Genomic DNA, 22,593 nt, shown 5'->3' with positions numbered 1-22,593 from the left:
GTGTTGATGCCGTCTGCTACATTCTCCAATCAAAACCTTGTAACATCTGTTTTAAGTAGTACGTGGTGGTTCGATTGGCCACCGTTTTGCTAAGAAGTTGTGTAAGCACATGCAAACTGCTATGAGGCAGACTTAAGGCAGAGTCTACACAAAGCTGCCCAGGCGCAACACTTCTCAATCGCATGCGTCGTGCACCAGAAGTCTTGCGCATGATAATGTAATACTTTTGTACTTTCCCGACAATGCAGTATGCCATTCCATGCTATTTACTGACTCTCAAGCACCCTCTTCGCGCCATCGCTGATGCGCTTAACCTCCTCGTGTCCCTTCTTCACCACCTCCTCCATCTTCTTCTTCGCCTTCTGAAGGTCATCCGGTAGCACATCGCGATTCAGCTCAAACTTCCTCAACTTCTTGTTGTGTTCCTGGCGTCCTTGCTGTATCAGCTTGTCTGCTCGCTCAGAAGCTTTGACGGCCGACTCGACGGCTGCGCGACGCGATTCTCCCGTTGGCGGTGGGAGCGGTACTTGGATGGTGAGTGGGTTCGAAGGTTCGGGCGTGAGAGGCGTGAGCGAGTGCGGTGAGGCGGCGATGGCGCTTGTGACGTGCTTGACGTGCTGTGTGGTGTTAGCATTTTTGGTGTTGTCGTAGTAACGGTTTTACTTACCGTGTCTTCCCCGCAGATAACATTGAACATTCTCCCTCTGGGAACAACCTGTGCGATATCCCCCAGTCTCACCGTCTCTTTGTTTCCTGCCGTGCCCAGTTGCACTTTTAAGTTCTCCACGATCTCAGGGTTCGTCTTTCCTCCACTGCGCAATTGGCTGAGGTCATGCGTAAGCTTCTCTAGGGCCTTGAGGATCTGTGCCTCCAAGCCCGAGACATCGTAGGCTTCGTCGGTAGGTGTGAGCGGACCCGGGTTGCTGACGGGTGGTGCGGAATCGGTTCGCGCATGGGCTTTGTTCGCTTTACCGGCCTTCTTGTGTAGTTGTAGGCTTACGGAGAAGCTCCGGATAGCGTGGATCGAGCATTGTGGTGTTGGGCGCAATATAAACCTAAGTGGTGTGAGCGGGGAAGTTTGCGCAAAGCAGCGATTGAAGCTTACAGACTGCGGCTTGGCGCCTCAATTGACCTCGAAGATGTGCATAACGGGCTTCTTGAGCTAAGACGTAGTGCGACACGTGGTATGGCGGTGCGAGACATGGTTGCTGGTATATGAGGATGATGGCTTGTTGGTACAGCTGTTTACGCGGGCGGAGGCACGGACAATCTTCCGCACGCGACAGGGACGTCATCGCGTTCCCGAACATAATCACTAATCAAGCACCCATCCATGGACGGACTACACGTAACTTTCGGTTCTGACTTTCGGTCCTGACTTTCATCCCCGCATTGCTGACAGGCAGATTCCTGGTTCACATCATTGCTTGTCATCAAAGGCTAATTACAAGAATAGATCACAGCATGTCTCTTGGAGGCATTTCGACAGGCCTGTCACCCGTCAAAGGGTCCCGATACCAGTTCTCCTCTGGGTCATCCAAGCATTCCCCTACTCTCACCAGCTTGTATCCATGCGCCCGTGCGTTGTCAATCATGAACTGTGTGTATCTATGCACGGTACCTTCGTGGGTGTCGTGCGCCAGGCCCAACCAGGCCCGAACCCCGTTACGGTTCTTGCCCTTGATCTTCTCCATGAAATTCTCTTCCGTATAGGTGTAATTACCTGCCCAGTCTCGTCCATCAAGGTCGGCTGCAGTCTTTCGGCACAGTCAGTTTGGTCCTTCACTCTGCTCTCTGCAAACTCACCACATGGTAGCCGAGCTCTCCCATTTCGGCCTGGCATTCAGGGCCGCAGATGTTGAAGGGCGGGCGCATGTAGGTCGGGAAAAAGCCTAGGATGTCGTTGAGGACAATCTCTGCTTTTATCTGTTCGTCTCTGCGTTGGTGCGGAGTCATCTTGTCCAAGTCCTTGTGGCCCCAGGTATGCCCCGCAATCTGGTGTCCTTCCTTGTATATTCTTCTAATAAGCGCAGACCTCTCGTCGAACTTGTGAGCTATCAGCTCCCAGTACAGGTTAATTGTTCTGATATAGAACGTCGCTTTGACGCCGTTGGCCTTCAGGATGTCCAGCAAATCTGCTGTCCACTCCCGGGGACCATCATCGTATGTGAGGGCCAGCGTATTTTCCACTTTGCAATTGAATATCTTCGTCCCGTATGGAACATCTCCCAGCTTGGGCCGAGGCGTATCTGATGTATTGAATCCTGGAGGCCATTGGGTGCCATCGCATGCTAACCCATAGTCCCAAAGACACGCATGTTGACCAGCAAAGTTTGGATGTGTCATACGAATGCCCTGTGTAAAATGATGAGTAAGACGGCAGTTGATGTATCAAAATCTCAACTACTCACGTCTTTCGAGCAGCAACGGCTACACTCAGGTTGCTGAACTCCTGGTCCACATCTTCCGTAGTTGATAGTCTCAACGTTGACGAGTGGATTTATCACCGGGCATACATTTCCCAACGGAGTGTAGTAGAATGGATGGTAAGCCCCCAATGCACTATTCATGATGAATTGGATATCTGGATGACTGATGCGGCGCTGTCCAGCTTTTCTACATCCGTTCCCATCATAGCAAGGCCGTAAGCCGGTTGCACAAGCTTCCCTCACGTCTGTTCGCCGCGTGTTTGAGTTTCCATCGGTGGTAGTGCAACAGCTCACCGCTCACATCCGAACCTCAGGGGTCAATGCCCCAAAGCGCCGGTATCGACTAAATAAACGCCCGTTAGGCCCGATCTCCAAATGTGCAGACAAAATTAGCCGGTCTTAGACTTGGGTACCGAATGCAAAGACCGGACGATCACTTCCTCGGGCCGATTACGAAAGATGGCGTGTATTACCATTAAGTAGGCGAAAACCGTAATGTACAGAAGATGGCCAGCCAAGCAACCAATAGAGCCACTTTGCGAATGCGACTGAACATGTGTCGGCCTCTGACGCCCGCGTCAGCTATCATCGGTTCCAGACTTCAATCCGCACATCTGCCAAGGTTTCCAGAACTGTGTAATCTAAGCCAGGTTGTTTCGCCGCTACGACGATGGCGTCAAACGACCTCAAGACGTCAGGCTGCCAAGAACCTTCTTCCAATCTTGATACTTCGGGTATCGCCTCCTGGTTCACCAGAGGATCGCAAAACATGAGATCTACCTCTCCCGACTGTCGCACGTAGTTGAGCAACTGCAGGCCAGGCGAATGTGACAGGTCCGACTGGCCAGGCTTGAAACCGACACCGACGACAAGAAGCCTGGGGCGGTGTGTCGAACCATGATTTTTGTGGCACTCGTCTAGCATAGTTGCCAGAAGCTGGCTGGCGATTCGCGACGGCCGCGACATCATCTTCTCGTGTGCTTGTTGGAGAAGCGGCAGATTGCACGTCGACATGAAGTAGATCGGGTTGACCGGGATGCAATGACCCCCGATTCCCAATGAAGGGTACATGGGCAGGTACCCAAAAGGTTTGCTGGCGGCTGTGCGCGCCACTTCGAACGGGTCGATCCCAAGTCCCTGGCAAGCGTCTGACATCTCGTTGGCGTACGCAATGGCTATCGTCCTTTGGCAGTTCTCGTACAACTTTGACATTTCCGCGACTTCGGGTTTGCTGACAGGGATCACAGTATCGAAGACCGTCTCATACAATCGTACAATGGCGTCCAGCGAGCCTGGGGCAATGTCGTCGAGCCCCGAGACAACCTTTGGTATTGATTTAGGCGGCGGCTCGATTCGGCCTGGGTCGATTCTCTGGTAGGTGTCAGCCAGTCCTCGTTCTTTCGGAGCAAAAAGTCATCCTACCTCTGGTGACATCCCGGCAAGAATGCCGCGCGATCCGGCCAGCGGCCCAAGCAGTGCTCTTGTCATGCCGACCGCAACGGTACTCTCTATGACCACTATCGACTTGTCGGTTGCGTAGCGTTGCAGCATGTCTATTGCGCTGCGAACATGTGAGGAGTCGACTTGGCCGTTCAATCCCAGGGTGGTCGGTACGCAAACGAGAAAGTGTGCCGCGTCTCTCAAATCAGTCTCATCGCTTGAGAATTTGACATTGTCTCTCTGGGAGTGCTTCAAGCGCAGTCTTTCTATTCGAGGAGCCGAGACGTCGTACCCAATAACCTGGTAAGCGGAAGAGAAGACTTCCATGAGATGTTCGCCGACATATCCCACTCCGATGATCGCAACAACGGAATCCTGATCGTACTTCTCCATGGGAATTCCGTAATCCAGTGATAATCCGTGGTCGTACAAATTGTGATGTACGAAATGACAAGCTCAGTAATCGAGAAGTCTCAGAGACGACATGGTTTAGGGACGAGGTATATATTTGAACTCGCTAAATTACTCCTATCTTGATACTCTACTGAACGCACAATCCCACTGAGACAGGACCGTATTGCGATGGCAAAATTTCATCCGGTATTGATACACTAGCAGCGAGTCTCGCTACGCGCCAAGTCTTAGCTTCGGTACTACCAAGTATTCCGAAGCGGTCCGTATGTTTGGACTCACCGGTGTACCTCCGAACTAATGCGTGTTCAGCATGAAAAATCGCCACAAAAATGTGTTTTAGGAAAGCCACGCACGCAGGCACAAGATGTCACGCCGCCTGGAGGTACCTCGGCGATCAGCCCTGTCACCGTCCCTGGCGTCCCTGCGTTACACCGCCTGAAACTGTATCGCCTAGCCGGCGTTCTAGAGATTAACCAGACTTCCAATGTGGATATGCTTAGTTTGACGCTCGTACCCTGACACTTGACCCTCAATTCGAGAAAAGGTACATGGCGTTTTTACAACATACTAGAATAGCATCTTTCGCTCCTGCAGCACTCGCCGTTCACCACATCACGACGCAGGAATCCCTATCTTTCCCCCATGAAGATGGATGTCCTCAATACCGCGAGCTCGGGCGCTCAGATTGCTGGCAATCTCAAGAAACGATCGCGCTTTTTCTCCTCCAAGGTTTTGAGCAGCGCTATCGAACATCTACCCGATGTCAATACGGATCGTCTCAGGATTGAGAAATATGTAATATGGGCCATCTTAATACCATTCAAGTAAGTGAATCAATGCCATCACTCCTCAGTGCGCAAGACACGAGTTGCTAATAAAGCCACTCAGCCTTTTCATAATGTACATGTTCGCAAACTGGGCAAAGTATTCCTGGGTCCTCTTCCCAAACCTAATTCTTCGAGCCGTTGTGGATATGATCGAAATCACCATGGTCATCCATGCCCTCATCCGAAAGCGATTGAACCCGCCTAAGATCACGATCCCCGCAACACCGGAGAGCTTGGTCTACCTGCTTTGCTGCTACAACGAGTCGTATGAAGAGATGATGAATTCGCTGGTTTCGCTGGCTGAGCAGCAGTCGCTGGATGATCACAAGAAGGCTATTGTCGTAGTTTGTGATGGTCGCGTGAGCTGCAAGGGCATGACCAAGACGACTTCCGCCCATCTGAAAGAAGATATTGTTGAGCGTCCGACTAGCACGTTCATGAAGGAGGCGTACACTGCCTGGGACGACGGCCCAATGGACATTGAAATCATCAAGGGTGAATTCCGAGGGCTTCCAATCATCTGCGTTATCAAGAACGAGAACCGCGGGAAACGAGATGGCATCATTCTCATCCGGACATTCCTGAACAAGTTCAATCAGCGCAAGGCAAACCCCGATTTGAAGATGATCTCGCCCAAGCTCTTTGCCGAGCTCTCAGGCTTCCTCGAGACCCAATCCATCCAAAAGGTGGACTACGCTCTTGGAATTGACGCAGACACTCGATTCGACACTAAATGCGTCCACAACCTGATGCAGACCGCAAGAGAAGGCGAAGAGATCGTGGGAGTAACCGGCTACATCCGACCAGACCCGATTGCGTTGGGAGGTTGGACAATTTCGTATCTCTATCAGAACGCCGAGTACATGGTTGGCCAGCACCGGCGTCGCCTGCGCCAGAGTCTCACAAGTGGAAAGGTGACTTGCCTGCCTGGCTGCTGTCAACTACTGCGAGTCTGCGAGGAGACAATGGGCGACTTCATCCTGGGGAAATTTGGATACTATCCCAAGGCTTCCGATGGTCTGTTTCGAACCGTCCGTTCCATGATGAGCGAGGACAGAGATCACGTCTGTCTCGTCATTGCACACTACGCCCACGTGCGGACGCGTGTGAACCTCAGTGCGCGAGCGTACACTACAGCACCGACTACGCCTTCGGTCTTTGTCAGTCAACGCCGTAGATGGACGCTGGGGCCGCTCACAAGCGACAGTCTCCTCCTCAGCCGCAGATCGACGGGCTGGATGGAGAGGGCGTCTGCTTTGGCTTCCTTGACGCATTGGGTGCAGAACCCAGCGCTTCTCATCTCGAGATTCTTCCGTACGTACCACTCAGCCTGTGATTCTTGAATCTTGCTAACATCAGGTTAACAGGTGACCTGGACGATCGGACCATATTTTATATCGTAGCTTTCGAGTACTACCGACGCGTCTTCGACTTGATGGTCACCCTCATATCGTGCGATTCGTTCATCGATGTTGTCCAGACGGTCATTGGCTGCGTTGCCTATACCTGGTCCGCGGCCTACGTCAACGTCTGCACGCAGTTCTACACGCTGTGGAGGATGGACGATTTCCGGTGGGGCAAGACGCGCATAGCGGTTGCGGGTAAAGAAGAAAAGACGCACACTGGGTAAAACCGGGCTTCCTGGACTTGACGATCGCGAACACAAAGAAGATACCAGGCTTCCTGGAAGAAGCGGATGGGGAGATTGGAGAGGTTGGGCGGTTTCTTTGTTCCTCTGCCTAAGGGTTCTCGGCCCCTGGCTTAGTTTGCGCCCTGGCGCTTGCAGCCAATCGGGTCATAGATCGTACGTCACCCTCCGTAATGTTATCATAGATATAGAAACGACTTTTAGACAAACTTTCGACATCCGCATGCGTGTTTCATGGCTTTTTCTGCTTTGCTGTACTTTTGATGCAGCCTCGTTGGCGTGACAGGTTGGTGGAATCGTCGGATGAGATCATGCCGGGCATATGAGATCTTGGAACAACCTCTTTGTTCCTTTTGCGACAGTATGACATCTTTCCTCATTGCCATGGCTTACATTGTTGCCAGGCACGGTATTGATCGCCCCTTCATTGCCGTCCTCCGTCGTACAGTTAGTGTGCTTACACCGATTGCTCCTTGCAGTTCGCCCAACACAGATACTACGCGCGAGGTTCGCTGACTGCTCGCCCTCAGGTAGTGGAAGTCAAGTTGACCGCTATTGCAGTAGCTCTTATGAATGCGCGCCCAAATGTACTACTATGTACTACTTGAAATGAGGCTCAACAGACCTTGGCGTCGAGTCAGCGTAAGGTTTTCGCTTTCGTCTCAGGCAGATGAGAAGGCAGCCCTGTCAACCACAGCCACGCCTGACATCACCGCCGATCAACAGCGCATCACACCAACAACACCCGGCTCCGCCTATTTGCTCCGTCGCGCAATAAGACGTCTGCGCAACCTAGACTTGGTGCGCAATATGTTTGTCAGAATTTAGAGCCGCGGCATGTCCGTCGCGATGGCAATGCGATCATGTGTTCCGTATTTCCGTGGCCAGCGCGAGAGGCTTACTGCGGCCAGCAGCCCTGAAAGCCTCGCTGTGCCCACCCAGCCCAACCGCCTTGTTGCCGGTCCCGCCACATTGGAAGGGCGGCAGAGGTTTGTATGAACGTTACATTTTGCTATAACGTATACCCGAAAGCCGGTTCTGCCACTCTATGTAAGGCAGCAATACCCCGGGTTTCTTTCACGCCTCTTGCTGCCACTCACCCGTCTTCTCGCCCACGATAGGCCCCACTTTGTCGACGCGCTCTCACTTCATACGCGACGTGAGCAAAGTCGCCTTACATGGCTCCGGACTCAGCTTCGCTCTGATCTGACGATTGACAAGAAACAACAATGGCACCGCTCAGCACCATGGACATGCTGGCCGTAGCGAAGCGATTCCCCGGAACGGCTACGACGCGTACTTCGCCACCAAACAGAGAGAGCATGACGGCCGAGGGCGGCTTTCTCGAGGCATGGGCTCAAGGATACAACGTCGGCGCTCTGATCATCCTCATCTTGATCGTCTTCTGCAACTACCGCTCTGGCATGTGGCTTCACAAGCTTATTCTACTTGAGGTGAGTCTCGCTGCTGCCCTCAAGGCGAATGGCTTCATTGTACATCTCAATTACTAACCCACTCAGCTTGTTCTTGCCATCTGGCACGGCACCTTCATCTTCGTCGACGACCCGAGATATGGCTGGTACCTCAGCGCGACTGCAACTCTACTCTTCATATCATATTTCCTCCATAACGTCGTCTCGTGGCTCAAGATCCGACCCTTCTTACCACTCTGGGGATCTCGTTTCTTCATCATATCGCTAATCTGTGTCCAACCGTTCTGGATAGCCGAGGCGTGGTCGAACTTTGCCTACTTCAATCAACTTGCAAACGGATCCAACATCAACCCTCGCATGCGGCCGTTTGAGGCTCTGCTGCGCGACCCCTGGTGGATCTTCACAACATGGAAGCTCATACATGCCATCAAGAAGACCTACGCCTTCAGTCTGTGGACTCTCGTCGGTATCAACAGGAGGTTTGGCGTCATGCTGGCGTGCATGCTACTCTCCATTGTCTTCCTGCTTACCGACGTTGCCGTCAGCGCTGCTAAAGTCACGGCCAGTAGCGGCATCAACCCATACTGGCGGTTCGCCCTCGTCTTCAAGTGCGCATCCGACACCATCTTCCTCGATGACTTCAAATCTATCCTAGACGATATCGTCGCCCGCAAATTCAGCTCTGGCGATGACTCAGGGCGCCGCCGTTCGATAACCGGCATCAGCCGTCCGAAGAGCTCTCGCTCAACCTCTCGTAATGATGAGTTCATCGAATGCAGCAACCTTGAGCGACCCGACATGCCGTCACACGGTTTTCAGCCCAAGATGACGGCACGGTCGAAATATCGCTTAGCTTTCTCCAAGAACCACAACGTACCAGAAGTTCCGACCATACACATACAACATGCTGAGACCGAACAGCCACGGAGCCCAAGTCAGGATAGCTGCGATAGCCAAGGTCCTGTGTTGCCAAGGCCGGCGCACACGGTTTATCGCAACCCGGAGTTGCGGGCGAACGAAAGCGATGGTAGCTTGCTTATCGGCAGACTCGTATGATGATTCTGAGGCCTGCAAGATAGAAAAACACACATTGGGCGTTCTTATGAGCCTCCTCATACCCTTCGAAAGCGAACGAGGTGTCGCGTTCCCCACCGACCCAATCAAGCATGCTCTTGGGTATTCAAAAGTTTCTGAAAGCATTGGATCTTCGAGCACTTGCATTCATGATGCGCTTCTTGTTTTTGGAGCGAGTGATGGCACAAAGTAAGTCTCAGTTAATCTTTTCGCAACATGAACACAGCTAACACTTCTTACTAGAAGCACAGCATACAGCAAACCTGCAGGTTACAGCATTGACCCTGTGGCGCGCTGGGCGCGATAATGAATGATGCCCGTGAGAACGGCGGCAAAAACGATATGAAGACGAGAGATGGAAGAGACATGGCGTTCTGAAGCGATGATTTGCATGATACCCTGGCATGACTATATTTATACACCACGACGGTAATTCCATGATACTTATTCTTTAATCATGTCTATACAACCTTTTCTTTTCCTCTTGTAAACGTATTTGGAGGCCTTCCGCTTACACCCATGATCGGTGCTAAGACATTCGGTACTGAATGATTGGTCTTACATGAGCCAAGCACTGGCTTGCTGCTATGGTAGGGCAGAGTCGGGGGACACAAACGCCTACTTCAGCTTTTTATATGCTCATCGGAGGGAATGGAAACCCTCCGCGGGTGGCTTGGCACATCGGAACGGATGCCAAAACTTCCTCGGAGGGTTTGCCAAAGAAACCTGCACGCCATTTTGCTTGAAAGGGGTTTTATCTAGGCACGAACGCGTGTTGCCGCGGAGCCTAATGCTTGGAGCGTTATATCAGCCCGGGTAATGCTGCGTGGACGAAAAGAAAGAGGTGTCACGCGCGGAGCATGACCACATAAAGATGTTCATGGTGCTTTTGCCACCTTTCTAACACATTCGCTTCGATATCCCAAAACAGACTTGACATTTACCAGTCCGCTGTAGCAAGACGATCTAGTAACTCTACCGACCATGTCGTCGTCAACAGCCCCATCCAGCACTCCCACAACACCAGCATGCATCACCGCCATCCCCGACTCAAACGGTCACGTCCCACCCTACGCCTGCAACGCGCTCTACCAATACAGCCCCTCCCTCGCCGCCGCTATAGTCTTCACCCTCCTCTTCGGTCTCCTCACAGTCGCACATATTGGCCTCGCAGTCCTCCATCGCAAACGGTTCTGCTGGGTGCTCATCACAGGCGCGATCTGGGAGTTTGTCTCCTTCATACTCCGCGCGCTCGGTACGCGAAACCAGCAGAACGAGGCGTTGGTTATCTTGTCTACACTGCTCTTCCTGCTAGCGCCGCTGTGGATCAACGCTTTCGTGTATATGACTGCGGGCCGGCTGGTGTACTTCTTGCATCCGCGGAAGAAGCTATGGCGTATCGAAGCGGTCAAGATAGGACGTTGGTTTGTGGGGCTTGATATCTTCAGCTTCATCGTTCAGGCTGCGGGTGGAGTGATGATGAACCCGCAGGCTGGTGCTAAGACCAATGGGTACGGGAAGAATGTGTATATGGTTGGTGTGGGCGTGCAGCAGGTCTTCATCCTGATGTTTCTGGCGCTGATTGTTAGATTCCATTTGGATATGCTGAGGGTGGAGCGCCGAGGTCGAGAGGATACGGAAAGTGACCGACGGGCAGGTACGGTGCGTTGGAAGTGGTTGACGTATACGCTGTATGCTGTCCTTGTGCTCATCACCACGCGTATCATCTTCCGGCTCATCGAGTTCTCGGCTGGAGTCAAGGGTGCGACAAACGTTCTCGTGGGCACGGAAGGGTATGTGTTGGGACTGGATGCTGTACCGATGGTGCTGGCGCTCGTATTGTTGGCAGCCGTACATCCTGGTAGCATTTTGAAAGGACCTGGAAGTGAGTTTCCGTCGCGCAAAGAGAGGAAGGCGGCGAAGAAAGCAAGAAAAGCTGAGAAAGAGTCGCGTAAGACTGATAACTACCTGGTAGCAGAAAATATCCGTATGGATGGCGCGACAAGTCACGCATGAAAGTATCTTGGGTGTATATAGGCCTTTTCACTCGAATCGGAAATGGTACCATATCTCAAAGCCATCACATCATGTCCATTTTCTGGTTCATGACAGCGTACTGTCGCGAAAAGCTCATAATAACGTAACGCGGTTCTTAGAGCGGTCCTTAGAAGATATCATTAGATAAGTATGAAGCCGCCCTAATAACCTGTTGTAACGGCTTTAGCTAAGCGCGCAAGAACAACGCCTTCTCTTTGCGAGAGGCCTCGTTCCGCGACCATTCCAAGGTTGAAAGAGATCGCCATGTAGAAAAGGTCGGCCTCATAGGACTGGTGTACGGCCTTATATCGCAGTTATTGCAGTTTCAGTCCGACGGAGATGTTGTCGAAGTGTCTCAGGACGTCCTACACGGATTAGACGGCTCGGATGAGAGCTGGCTAGCAGCCCTCGATTTGTTCTCAGCACTCTTAGCAGCAACTGCGCATCTCAGCATATGTGTCATTGACAGCCTCAATAACCTCGCATTTAGCGCTAGTGTGCAGTAGTGCGATGCTTTTCTACGTGTGCTGTTCGAGCACCAAAAGTCACCAGCGGGCGTCTTCAGGATTCTTCTCACCACTACCGGGCAATCACGGGTGCTGCAGGATTATGTGAAGATATCGGATCGAGTGTTCACTCAGACGGAAGCGCGGGAAGTAATTCGGGGTGGGCTTTGGTACACGAGTCCAGAAGATTGAGGTGGCTGGACGCGTCGTGTTCGTGATGGAAGGTCCACTAGCGCGGATTTGTGCCTCGGCGATAAAGGCTTGGCACCAATGGAACATGAGGTCATTTCCATTGTTCAAATTTCCCGTCATGTACCACATTCGTGATCATCGTGGATGTATGAGCTAACTACATCTATCTATTGATGGGCTCGCAATATGTCATCCAGATGTCTAAATCCATTATCTGCTCATAAACTCACTACTTCTGTCGCTGTATCTTGTTCAAAGCCCTGCCGCATCCTTCCCTTATCGACCACGCGCAACATGGCCTCTACCTCAACAAATCAAAAGGCATCTCGTCTTTACGATGGTAAACCTGCCTTCATCTACGGTACTGCTTGGAAGAAAGATCAAACGAAGAGGCTAGTCAAGGAAGCTCTCGCTCAAGGCTTCCGTCGCGTCGACACAGCTGCGCAACCACGGCATTACCAGGAACCTTTGGTTGGTGAAGCGCTTCGAGAAGCCTTCTCCGAAGGTCTCCTTGGACGAGATCAACTATACGTAGGTTAAGCGTGGATCTGACCCACTTGATGCTCATGCGTCACAGTTGCAAACAAAGTATACCACGCCTGCCGGCCAAGATCTGACCAACATGCCCTACGACCCTGACGCGCCGCTGGACACCCAAATACACACATCCGTCGCATCATCATTGAGAAACCTACGATACAACGAGTCAGATGATGAATCATACGTTGACTGTTTACTTCTGCACTCTCCACTACCTACCATTGACCAAACACTGCAAGCCTGGAAACTACTAGAGTCTTATGTGCCCGACAAGATCCGCTCCCTCGGCATCTCAAACGTCGGCCTCCCCATTCTCCAAGCCATCCACGAGAACGCCACAATAAAGCCGTCGGTCGTTCAGAATCGCTTCTACCCTCAGACGCGCTACGATGTACCGTTACGCGCCTTCTGCCGAGAACACGACATCATGTACCAGTCCTTCTGGACTTTGACCGGCAATCCTTCTCTAATCAGATCCGAGCCCGTTACTGCGTTGGCTCAAGTAGCGGGTGTCGGACTGCCTGTTGCGCTTTACGCTCTGGTCATGGATCAAGGAGTTGTGGTACTCAATGGAACTGCTTCGAGTGATCATATGCGGGCGGATCTGGAGGGTGTTGACAAGGTGCGTGACTGGGCGCTGTCACAACCTGACAAGTTCAAGCCTATTAGCGAGGCCTTCAGGTCACTGCTCGCATGATAGGAAGTATTGTCATCAATCGGAGCGTACTACACGTGCAATGTCTGCCATCCAAGAGCAAAATGCCCTCAAGTCGTGAAACGTATGTCGCGCAGTACTTAGTTTCAACAAGGCGGTCTGAGCCATCATGTTGACCGCTCTATATGGTGCTCAACAAAAGGCACCCACTCTCCTCCTCCGAATCGCCCTGGAGGGTTGTCGCAGAAGAGACACGTGACTCGAGACTTAGTTGCCTAGACGATGCAAACAGCTCCCAGCTCGGTACGCACTGACCCCCACTGACGCCTTTGGTCAAACAAACGGTCGTTGAGCTTTCGTCCACCTTTGCCGCACACCAGAACCTCTGACTACTGAAAATTGCCGTGACGAAGGAGATTGAGACTACTAAACAAGCAGAACACTTCTACTCGACAAGCACAAAAAGTATGCTCAGCATATCGACTCCACGGCGCAACGCCGATGATGATCCCAGTCATGCATACATGTTCTCCGTTTTGGAGAAACTGTAGCGGCTGGTATCATCATGAATTTGAACCTAACGATATGAACTAGTACAAAAGCTTCAAAAGCAAAGATGGCAGCCACCGAGCCACGCAACGATGTGGAACGTCGAATGTACCCAAAAGGAGTCCACTACCAGTCGTAAGACACAAGTCATTACATCCATAAGAAAGGGAAATAACATACAACAGGTTCTTGAGACTCGTATGTGACGACGCCAGCCCAGGCTGGTGCTCGGAGCTCACCTCGAAGATGGTGCACCAATTACCTCGGGAACTCCGCGATATCATCTACACGTACATCCTCGAGAGCCGGTGTAGCAACCGCCAGCATCAGGTGCTCATGGTCGATAATCCCACGGACTGGAATCTTGCAGAGTTTACCAGCAACCCCAAGCATCTCGGTATCAGGAGATTTACCATCAAAGGCGTTGAGATTCCACATTTCGCAGTGTACGAACACGTCCACGAGACCTACCGAATCGAGTTAGCGGAGACTTTATACCGTACCAAACTGCTCCGGGTAGCAAGCATGCACGAGCTCAAGTTCACACTGAACTACGACGTTCTCGCGACTAGCTGCGATCCGAAGGAGCATGTACGCCACATCCAAATCGAGCTTAAATTCGACTGCGGCACCAAGACTCAAGCTCAATACGCCAAGCAGCTTGAACCCTTGTGGTACCTTCGTCATATCAAACACCTCGAGGGACTGAAGGTGGGATTTATCGTCCACTTCATATACGATGACGTCATCCCGCTTCTGCAGGAAGCCACATCACCGTTGGTTCAGCATTTGGTATCGGAAGGTGCGAGAGTGGGTTGGTACAAGAAGGGAAGGGGTAAAGATGCACCAAGCAAACTTGGACATGGCACCGCATAATGCAGCAGGGAACCTACGAATCACCTTTCCGCGTCAAAGTAGGAAGAAACTGAACACCGTAGAGCCTACATCAACGTCAGCTCACCTACTTTGCATGTTTTTGTCTTGATGTAGTCTACAAACCTGTGTAGAGCTCTGCTTGTATAAGGTATTTCTTAGCATGAATGCGGCACTTGATCGATAGCTAGAAGGCAGCCGGTTGTGTATTCAGACCCCTCCGCCCCAACCCAACACAACATACACTATCAGACCCAATACTGCATCCCATCCCAGAGCTTTCACTGCATATCCGCCGTTTACTAAAGATCCCACGACGCTGCCAGGCGTGAGATCCTTCCTCATCATCGCCGCATTTGCAACCGCAAATCCACCAGACACGGTAATACATTTGACAACATCTGCGTCCCTCAAGCTCATGGCCGAAAAGTGAGGAAGTAACAAAACGGCGCGAGTAACAAGAAGTAGACCGCTGAAGACTGAGTTGGATCGTAGAGCTGGAAGTGCGAGTAAAGCCGCGTTGAGAAGAATGTTCGGGATTTGCAGTGTTGCTATAGGCTTGCGACGTTTGGGCGTAGCATCGTTTTTGGGTGCTTCTTTTGCGACTACGATATCCGGAGATGAAAGATGGAGTTGGATCAGGAATAGCGAAACTGTAAAGGAAATGGGTAGGATCTGGCCGAGCAAGATGTACGTTCGCACCATCGACGTGTCGTATCTACGCGTTCTCGCTATATCTGCGTTAGCATCCACTCACGCATATGCATCGAACGCTGCTTACCCTTTTGCGCCATATAAATATTCCAGAACCACGTCGCCAGAATCGCGGCCTGCGTCCACACCGCGTTCGGTGCATCTTTAACCAGATCCTGCGCGAAATCTTGGAATAAAGTCGATTCTAACATCCATCTCTTCACCTTCTCCGCGCTGACATTACTAAAGCTCCGACTCTTATCTCCGCTCCATTCCAGGTAGTGCGTGATCAAGAACATGAGCATGTGGTAGGACAGTGTCGCGAAGCTGATCGAAGCGAGGAACGCGTAGATCTTGATGTGACGCGCTCGCGCCGCTTTTGCTGCATTGAGCTTCTCATCTTTTGACGAGCTGACGGCATTGAATATGGCCGTGTATTGAGCGTAGAGCGAGTAGCTGATCTTGATAGTCGCGTAGAGTGCTGCGACGATGTAGGAGAGGAAGATGGTGGTGCCGATGTAGCTATTGGGTGGTGTGGCGTAATACACCAGCGCGTCGTACCCAGGGATTTCCATCTTGTGTGTTGAGCCTGTTGAGATATTATTGTTGTAAGAGTAACATATGAGCAATTAATGGGCGACGTATATATCATCGTGGTCAGACGCGAGGTTTCAAAAGTGTGCGATGATGCCTGACGTCATGACACAGTTGGTGTCTGAGAAATCGGGCGACGCGACACTTCGGCGTCTTTCTCCTCCGTCAACCCACACGCGCGACATCACAAAATGCTGTTGCAGGCGTTTATCTTCGCGCGCTGTCCTGGAATCATTGCTTCAGACATCTCTCGCGTAGCCTAATGGATGCGCCGGGCCGCCCCTCAAAATCCAGGATGCCTGAATAGTTCGGGTAGCCGTGGAGGCAGCTACAACGCAGCACAAACTACTAAACCAATGATTCCACGCATCATGTAGCCATCCGGGTGTGGGATACGACTCATTCTGCGAGCTTTGAAACTCTGGAGTGGTCGAATAAAACAAGTACTACCTAGGTAGCTATAAGGTATTTACCAAAAGAGAAGCGCTCACCAATGGGAACAACGTCAAACGAGGTACGGGGCTCTCAACACCATAGTCCGGACCCTTTGATGGTACGGCCCCCGCAGTTTGTGACTCATGAGCTCGAAGTTCGGCACGACCATGATAATCACGTGCTGTGTCCATTGGGGGCCTATCATACCTCAGCGGTAGGAAATTCCCACCCAGGGTTGTAACAGGCAGCAGCCAGCCGGTCAAGTATATCAGGAGCGTGCGCGCTGTTTCTCGAGACACCCCAACAACTTTTCCTGTTATCTGAATCCTCGAACAAGAACAACAACGATGAGCCACCTGTGCGGTTGTTACATCTCCCATCCCGGAACGCGGGAGCGAACATACCTCCCCCGAATTAAAGTTGACGCTCACACGACGATCATCTCCACGGCCGCCCGCACTACCCTGACGCAGACCTTCGTGAACCGGTCCAAGGAGTCATTGGATCAGATCCGATATGCCTTTCCGTTGTTCGATGGCGTCAGCGTTGTCGACTTCTTCTGCCAGATCGGCGAGCGTACCATCTACGGCTTAGTCAAGGAGAAGAACGAAGCCAAGAATACCTACGAAAAGGCCAAGGAGAGAGGCGAAGCCGCAGCGCTGCTCGAACGACTAGATGAGGCGACGGATGTCTTCTCAACTGCTATTAGCAACATTCCCGGAGGCGCATCTGTGCATGTGTCCATCAAATACATCCAAGAGCTTAAGCACGATGCCGAAGTCGATGGAATTCGTCTTACCATGCCTGCGTCCATCTCACCCCGTTACGGATCCTATCCCGGAAAGCTCCAAGAGACATCGGCCGAGATTGATTCGAAAGGCATCTCCATTACCGTGGATGTCAAGATGGCAGCAGGTATTCCTGTAAAGAAGGTCATCTCGCCGTCACATCCCATCGAAGTAACGCTTGGGTCGCTCTCAACAAGTACCATCGATGAGGACGCCTTGCTCTCGCAAGGTTCAGCAACGCTTTCCCTAGGTACCACAGGCCTGGACAAGGACTTTGTGTTACAGGTGGTTGCAAAGGATGTCGGCGTACCTCAGGCGATCCTGGAGACCCACCCAACGCTCCCCAATCAGCGAGCATTGATGACCACACTGGTACCGAAGTTCAACCTCAAGTCGCAAAAGCCCGAGATCATCTTCATTGCGGATCGATCGGGTAGCATGGGCGATCAGATCCCCACACTGGTGTCGGCACTCAAGGTCTTCTTGAAATCGATCCCTATCGGCTGCATGTTCAACATCTGTTCATTCGGTAGCAGCCACTCCTTTCTTTGGAAACAGAGTCAGTTGTATGGCCAAGATACACTGGAGGAGGCCATTCGACATGTAGAAGCGTTCAGGGCCGATTTTGGCGGGACCGAGACACTCCATGCGGTCAAGGCTTGTTTCGAAGCTCGCAACACCGAAATCCCTACCGAGCTCATGCTACTTACCGATGGCGACATTTGGGCTCAAGACCAGCTGTTCGACTACGTCTCCAAGAACACGAAGAATGGCAACGTCCGTGTCTTCCCCATCGGTATAGGAGGAGGTGTGTCTAGTGCGCTCATTGAAGGCGTCGCGAGGGCCGGAAGAGGCTTCGCTCAGATGGTTGCAAACAACGAAAAGCTTGATAGCAAGATTGTGCGCATGCTGAAGGGTGCACTCACCCCTCATATCCAGAATTACCGTCTCGAAGTCAAATACGAAAATGACAGCGTCGAGTCTGTTACCGACAACCTTCGTATCAACCTTCACCTGGACAACGATAACGACGAAGAGCAAACGAAAGCCCCAGACGTCGACGCGAAGCCCATCTCGCTCTACGATCCGGCCGTAGTAGAAGAGCATCCCAAGGACGGCGAGTCAAAGGACATCTTCGCGGGTCTTCCGGAGCTAAAGCGCCCAACGCTTTTGCAGACACCCCACGAGATACCAGCGCTCTTTCCGTTCAACCGTACCTGTGTCTATCTCCTCATGTCTCCAGAGTCATCACACCTGCAACCAAAGAGTGTTGTTCTCAAGGGCACCTCACCCCAAGGCCCATTGGAGCTAGAGATTCCAGTAGAAGTACGCAAAGAGGCCGACGAGATGATTCACCAGCTTGCTGCCTGCAAAGCAACACAGGAGCTCGAAGAGGGTCATGGATGGCTATCCGAGGCTACCGTTGGCGATACTGACGTCCTGCTTAAGAACAAATATAGCTCTCAGTATCTGTTGCTTCAGAGACGCGAGGCTGTCCGTCTTGGAGTGGAGTTCCAGGTCGGCGGCAAGTTCTGTTCCTTCGTAGCCGTAGAGTCTAACGAGACCGAAATCGCCGAGAAACGCCAAAAAGCTCTGGAATCGACAGTGAAACGGACTGATCTAGCGGATGACGATGACTGGGAGGTCCTGGAGCATGGCCAAGCATGCAGATCACCGGTAGCCGCTTCTTGTGGTGGCGATACACGATTTGCCAGTGGACCTGCATCTGCGTCGGCGAGGTCTGGATCCTTCGCTACGTTCCGTGGAAGCTACGGCGGCGGTCCCTTTGGCCGTACTGGCGGCGGGAAAGGCGGGCGAGGCGGCGGGGGCGGACAAGGCGGACAGGGCGGGCACTTCCAAGCTAGAAGGATGGCTGCTGGCCCTGCACTATTTGGTATGAATAGCGCAGTGGAAGATTCCGACTCAGACGAAGACATGGGCTTTGCATGTTTGGAGAAAGCCAGTGCAGCACCCATGGCTCATCCTGGCCAACCGTCAGCGCTGCGCACGTTATCTCCCGCGCAAGTATTGCAATCAACGGGTCGGTCGGGTTCGAAACGGTCGAGCCGGTCGGCCATGGGTCCCTCCTTCTCTCCGCCACAAAGGCAGAAAGTACAGGAAGAGACTGGCACCCTCCTCCAGCGCCTCATCGCGCGGCAGTCCTTTGAAGGGTCATGGGAAGCTATCGATAAGCTTCCGTTCGATGAGATGAAACTCGACCGTGACGCCGCTAGCCTAGCTACCGCTCAACTCAGCGAGCCAAACTCCGAGCAGCTTCTGGCTACTGCAGTCGTAGTCCTGTTTCTGGAGAAGAAGATGCAGGACGAGGAGGAAACTTGGGAATTGGTTGTTGAAAAGGCGCGCGCTTGGCTTGCAAGCCAGGTGGCTGAGGATGTGCTTGTTCGGGTGTGGCAGTTGGCTGAGGGTGTTGTTGCGAAGACTTCAACAACACCTCAGAACATACACAAACGTTGGGTTGACTAAATTTTGAGATCTTATAGTTATGTAGGCTGCAGGCCTGTTTAGTTTCTTGTCATACAAAGTAAGTCTTGTTGAGGCAACGTGCTATTGCTCTGGCTGTCAGCACTGTAGCTAAGCTTGCAATAGAAGCATACTCCATCGATTTCATTACATCTGATTCGCTACTACACTTCAATTTATCGATGTCTCCTCTCGCCCTTTGTGAACCATCAACGTGGAGCTAGACATGATATCTCGCGACCCATCCTCTGTATATGCCGCATAGCGTCTTCGCAGCTTTGCATTCCATTCTTCCCCCAACATGTTGGCCCATCTTTCTGGTATTACGGGCACCGCCAGCGCGATGAGATACATCCCAATGCGCGCGAAGTAATTGTCACGTAGTTCTCGATAAGTCGCTGCGCAGTGCTCCATGTTCAGTGCGAGAACGATGAGGGGAATGGATACGCTGAGAGAAATGCCGACTGTGAGGATGCATTAGCGGGAGGAGCCTTGACGACAACGCCAACGGGGAAAAGCCACTTACATAATAGACCGGTAACAATACCAAGCGGCCAGTTGGTCTCTCCAGTGGTTTCATCTTTGGGGAAAGCGGCAATGCCGATCGCAAAAAAGGATGACATGAAGGACAAAGGAAGGAACACTATGGTCACAATTGTGAATACCAAGATTGTCTGTAGATTGTAAGCTGCGCACAACAAGAAGATATGGAAATTTCCTACATTTCCTTGTTTACTCGCGGCAACTGTGGTTTCGCGAGCTTCTCGTGCTTCCCAGGCATTCGCTGCCTTTTGTTTGAGATCCATCAAAGTGTTGATCTGTTATGAATTAGCTCTGTTCCGCTCTTCGCAATGTCCGCCATACCTTCTCTTGTATCGTGCGGCTGTGACCTTCAAGCTTCTTGAAGTCATCTATGTCGGCTTTGATGAGATCCTCTGCAGCTGAAGAACCCAAGAAGGTGAACCCTTCCGCCTTCCGTCGCTGCTCGATGACCGTCCGTTGTATGTCTAGTACTGAGAGAATGATGTTGATCTCATCGAGGATGTCTTTTATCTCAACCAAGAGCTTCACTTCCTCGCGGATGTCGAGAAGATCGACGAGAAGTTTATTCTTTCTTTCTTCGTAGTACTTGTTGGTCGCTTTGAGCTGCATAAGATGTGTAGATCCGCGTTGGAAGGATCGAAAGAGCCGACTCTCCTTGTCGTCCTTCGAAAGTCAGCCTTAGTAAGCAGAGCATTATTTCCCGAACTTACTATCGTTCCAACACTCTCTTCGAACATCTGGAAAAAGCGGAGCGGCTCCGCGTCTAGTAGCCTATCAAAAACACTGCAGCAGGTCTCCAATATGCGTGAAGTGAGATCTTCCGGTTTACGGATGGGATGTCGTTTTCGATGGGTCGGATCTAAGACCAGTAGTCTAAGATCGTCCATAACGCGGTGGGCATGCTGACCCGTACCTGTTCTGCTTGGGAAGCAAGATATGACGTAGTGATCCTGGGGTTCTTCGTCCAGTTTACTTCCGTTGTTCACACCCATCTGCTCACGGTTCGTCCGGATCTCAGATACCTTGTCTTGAGCTTTATATGGAGACGGTTTCTGATGAGTGGACCAAAGCCAAAGCTGATCGACCATGAGAATATTGTGCCGAGCCTCGGACTTCATGTTTTGTGCCCATCGAGACACGACCTGGTCGATGTCGCGCTCTTTCGTGTTGTCAAGCATATGGTAATAGTACTGGTCCAACGTCCTTCACCATTAGAAGATAGACTCAAGAAAAAGAGTAGCAACTTACCGTCGGATATGCAGAGCTGGAGGGTCATGTAGGTATGCGGTGACCAATGCCTTCTCTTCTTCTTCCAAATCATCAGGATCGTCCACATCATAGGTGTCTGAAAAGTCGGAGTCATAATCGTCGGAGGATGGCTTTAAGGGCAGATTGTGTGTGACAGGCACTTGTAGAAGTTCGGGTTCTTTTGACGATAGTTTGTGCGACATATTGCGCAGCGCTTCCATTGTCACCGATCCCGGTATGTTCGCATCGGTGGTATTTTGTAGTGAGTGCTCTTGGTCGACCTCATGAACATATTCCGTACGTCTTTCGTGTCGCACGTTGGCTTCATAGCTCAGGAAAGGGATCTAAGCACATCAGCACCATTCATCGAAAAGCTATGATGCGAAGCATACAAAGATTGAATGATGGTCACTCGTCCCGATATGAGGTGTTATGGCTCGCTGTATCATTCAGTAAACGTGGGAACAGCTACACACGTAACGCACGTTGCGCAAAGATCCTGTAACAGATCTCCTCGTTTCCTGCCATATTGCAGGATGTAGGCCTAGCTTCGAAAACAGATCCTGACCTGAGTCAGCGCAAGGAATCGGAATTGGCACGCTACATACCTCGACCCAAACCATCTGTGATATGTCAGCGATATGCAAGAGGATTTCAGATGGGCTGTGAACCTACGTTGTTTTCTGGAACATGCACCCAAGTACAGACTGGTACTTTCGCGGCAACCTCTTTGGGTCTCACCTGCCCAAGGATGTCTTTCAAAGAGGTGCTTCCGTACAAGAGCGCTTCGACAGAAATGTTCACACTCCAATGCTTGTCGCTAGATTTTGACACATACACTTCCGTGACCGTAACTTGATAATTCTTGCAGGCTAATTTACCCTCTTTCGAAGTGGGTGATCGACCATTACCAATCCTCTGGGCACTGGGACGATGATCTGGTCCTTTCACCACGCGACTGCGCAACATTTTCGCTATGTGCCTACGAGATTTATGTCTCTCAGCAAGGGCTTTTGGTGTTCGCTTGTGTGTGTTTTCCACTGCAATATCTGCGCCATGGTGCAACAAAGCCGTGATGATCGTCTCCTTTCCGTTGCGGACTGCGTGATGGAGTGGTGTATTCAGCTGGCTGTCACGTACGTTGACATCTAGCCCGTCGACGTTGAGAAGGCTGTGAACAAGTTTCTCATGATT

At 51.6% G+C, this 22,593-nt stretch overlaps 11 protein-coding genes across 11 annotated transcripts; 6 read left to right on the top strand and 5 right to left on the bottom strand.

The window, feature by feature from the left end:
- Window positions 1–266: 266 nt before the first annotated feature.
- J4E79_005433 (uncharacterized protein) lies at window positions 267–1,031 on the bottom strand (the record flags this gene model as incomplete). Its single annotated transcript, XM_049354311.1, has 3 exons — window positions 267–617; window positions 668–966; window positions 1,001–1,031. 3 exons carry the CDS (start codon window positions 1,029–1,031, stop codon window positions 267–269), a joined length of 681 nt encoding a protein of 226 aa, XP_049211176.1.
- Window positions 1,032–1,457: 426 nt separating this feature from the next.
- Window positions 1,458–2,318, bottom strand: J4E79_005432 (uncharacterized protein; the record flags this gene model as incomplete). Its single annotated transcript, XM_049354310.1, has 3 exons — window positions 1,458–1,757; window positions 1,807–2,264; window positions 2,297–2,318. The coding sequence occupies 3 exons, from the start codon at window positions 2,316–2,318 to the stop codon at window positions 1,458–1,460; spliced, it is 780 nt and encodes a 259-aa protein (XP_049211175.1).
- Window positions 2,319–3,014: 696 nt separating this feature from the next.
- Window positions 3,015–4,262, bottom strand: J4E79_005431 (uncharacterized protein; the record flags this gene model as incomplete). The annotated part of the gene is made up of 2 exons (XM_049354309.1): window positions 3,015–3,800; window positions 3,852–4,262. 2 exons carry the CDS (start codon window positions 4,260–4,262, stop codon window positions 3,015–3,017), a joined length of 1,197 nt encoding a protein of 398 aa, XP_049211174.1.
- Window positions 4,263–4,925: 663 nt separating this feature from the next.
- On the top strand, window positions 4,926–6,740 carry J4E79_005430 (uncharacterized protein; the record flags this gene model as incomplete). Its single annotated transcript, XM_049354308.1, has 3 exons — window positions 4,926–5,107; window positions 5,172–6,424; window positions 6,478–6,740. 3 exons carry the CDS (start codon window positions 4,926–4,928, stop codon window positions 6,738–6,740), a joined length of 1,698 nt encoding a protein of 565 aa, XP_049211173.1.
- A 1,247-nt stretch (window positions 6,741–7,987) lies between these two features.
- On the top strand, window positions 7,988–9,247 carry J4E79_005429 (uncharacterized protein; the record flags this gene model as incomplete). Its single annotated transcript, XM_049354307.1, has 2 exons — window positions 7,988–8,212; window positions 8,279–9,247. 2 exons carry the CDS (start codon window positions 7,988–7,990, stop codon window positions 9,245–9,247), a joined length of 1,194 nt encoding a protein of 397 aa, XP_049211172.1.
- Window positions 9,248–10,249: 1,002 nt separating this feature from the next.
- J4E79_005428 (uncharacterized protein) lies at window positions 10,250–11,281 on the top strand (the record flags this gene model as incomplete). The annotated part of the gene is made up of 1 exon (XM_049354306.1): window positions 10,250–11,281. One exon carries the CDS (start codon window positions 10,250–10,252, stop codon window positions 11,279–11,281), a length of 1,032 nt encoding a protein of 343 aa, XP_049211171.1.
- A 1,013-nt stretch (window positions 11,282–12,294) lies between these two features.
- On the top strand, window positions 12,295–13,237 carry J4E79_005427 (uncharacterized protein; the record flags this gene model as incomplete). The annotated part of the gene is made up of 2 exons (XM_049354305.1): window positions 12,295–12,531; window positions 12,578–13,237. 2 exons carry the CDS (start codon window positions 12,295–12,297, stop codon window positions 13,235–13,237), a joined length of 897 nt encoding a protein of 298 aa, XP_049211170.1.
- A 753-nt stretch (window positions 13,238–13,990) lies between these two features.
- On the top strand, window positions 13,991–14,620 carry J4E79_005426 (uncharacterized protein; the record flags this gene model as incomplete). The annotated part of the gene is made up of 1 exon (XM_049354304.1): window positions 13,991–14,620. One exon carries the CDS (start codon window positions 13,991–13,993, stop codon window positions 14,618–14,620), a length of 630 nt encoding a protein of 209 aa, XP_049211169.1.
- A 207-nt stretch (window positions 14,621–14,827) lies between these two features.
- Window positions 14,828–15,885, bottom strand: J4E79_005425 (uncharacterized protein; the record flags this gene model as incomplete). Its single annotated transcript, XM_049354303.1, has 2 exons — window positions 14,828–15,348; window positions 15,399–15,885. 2 exons carry the CDS (start codon window positions 15,883–15,885, stop codon window positions 14,828–14,830), a joined length of 1,008 nt encoding a protein of 335 aa, XP_049211168.1.
- Window positions 15,886–16,686: 801 nt separating this feature from the next.
- On the top strand, window positions 16,687–19,611 carry J4E79_005424 (uncharacterized protein; the record flags this gene model as incomplete). Its single annotated transcript, XM_049354302.1, has 1 exon — window positions 16,687–19,611. One exon carries the CDS (start codon window positions 16,687–16,689, stop codon window positions 19,609–19,611), a length of 2,925 nt encoding a protein of 974 aa, XP_049211167.1.
- Window positions 19,612–20,326: 715 nt separating this feature from the next.
- Window positions 20,327–21,602, bottom strand: J4E79_005423 (uncharacterized protein; the record flags this gene model as incomplete). The annotated part of the gene is made up of 4 exons (XM_049354301.1): window positions 20,327–20,392; window positions 20,473–20,814; window positions 20,862–21,354; window positions 21,400–21,602. The coding sequence occupies 4 exons, from the start codon at window positions 21,600–21,602 to the stop codon at window positions 20,327–20,329; spliced, it is 1,104 nt and encodes a 367-aa protein (XP_049211166.1).
- Between the last annotated feature and the right edge of the window lie 991 nt (window positions 21,603–22,593).

This window comes from Alternaria viburni, assembly GCF_023758015.1.
Source record: "Alternaria viburni strain BMP 2772 chromosome Unknown scaffold_10, whole genome shotgun sequence".
Lineage (NCBI taxonomy): Eukaryota > Fungi > Ascomycota > Dothideomycetes > Pleosporales > Pleosporaceae > Alternaria > Alternaria viburni.
The sequence above is the reverse complement of the archived record's forward strand: the minus strand, read 5'-3'. Positions and strand labels throughout refer to the sequence as shown.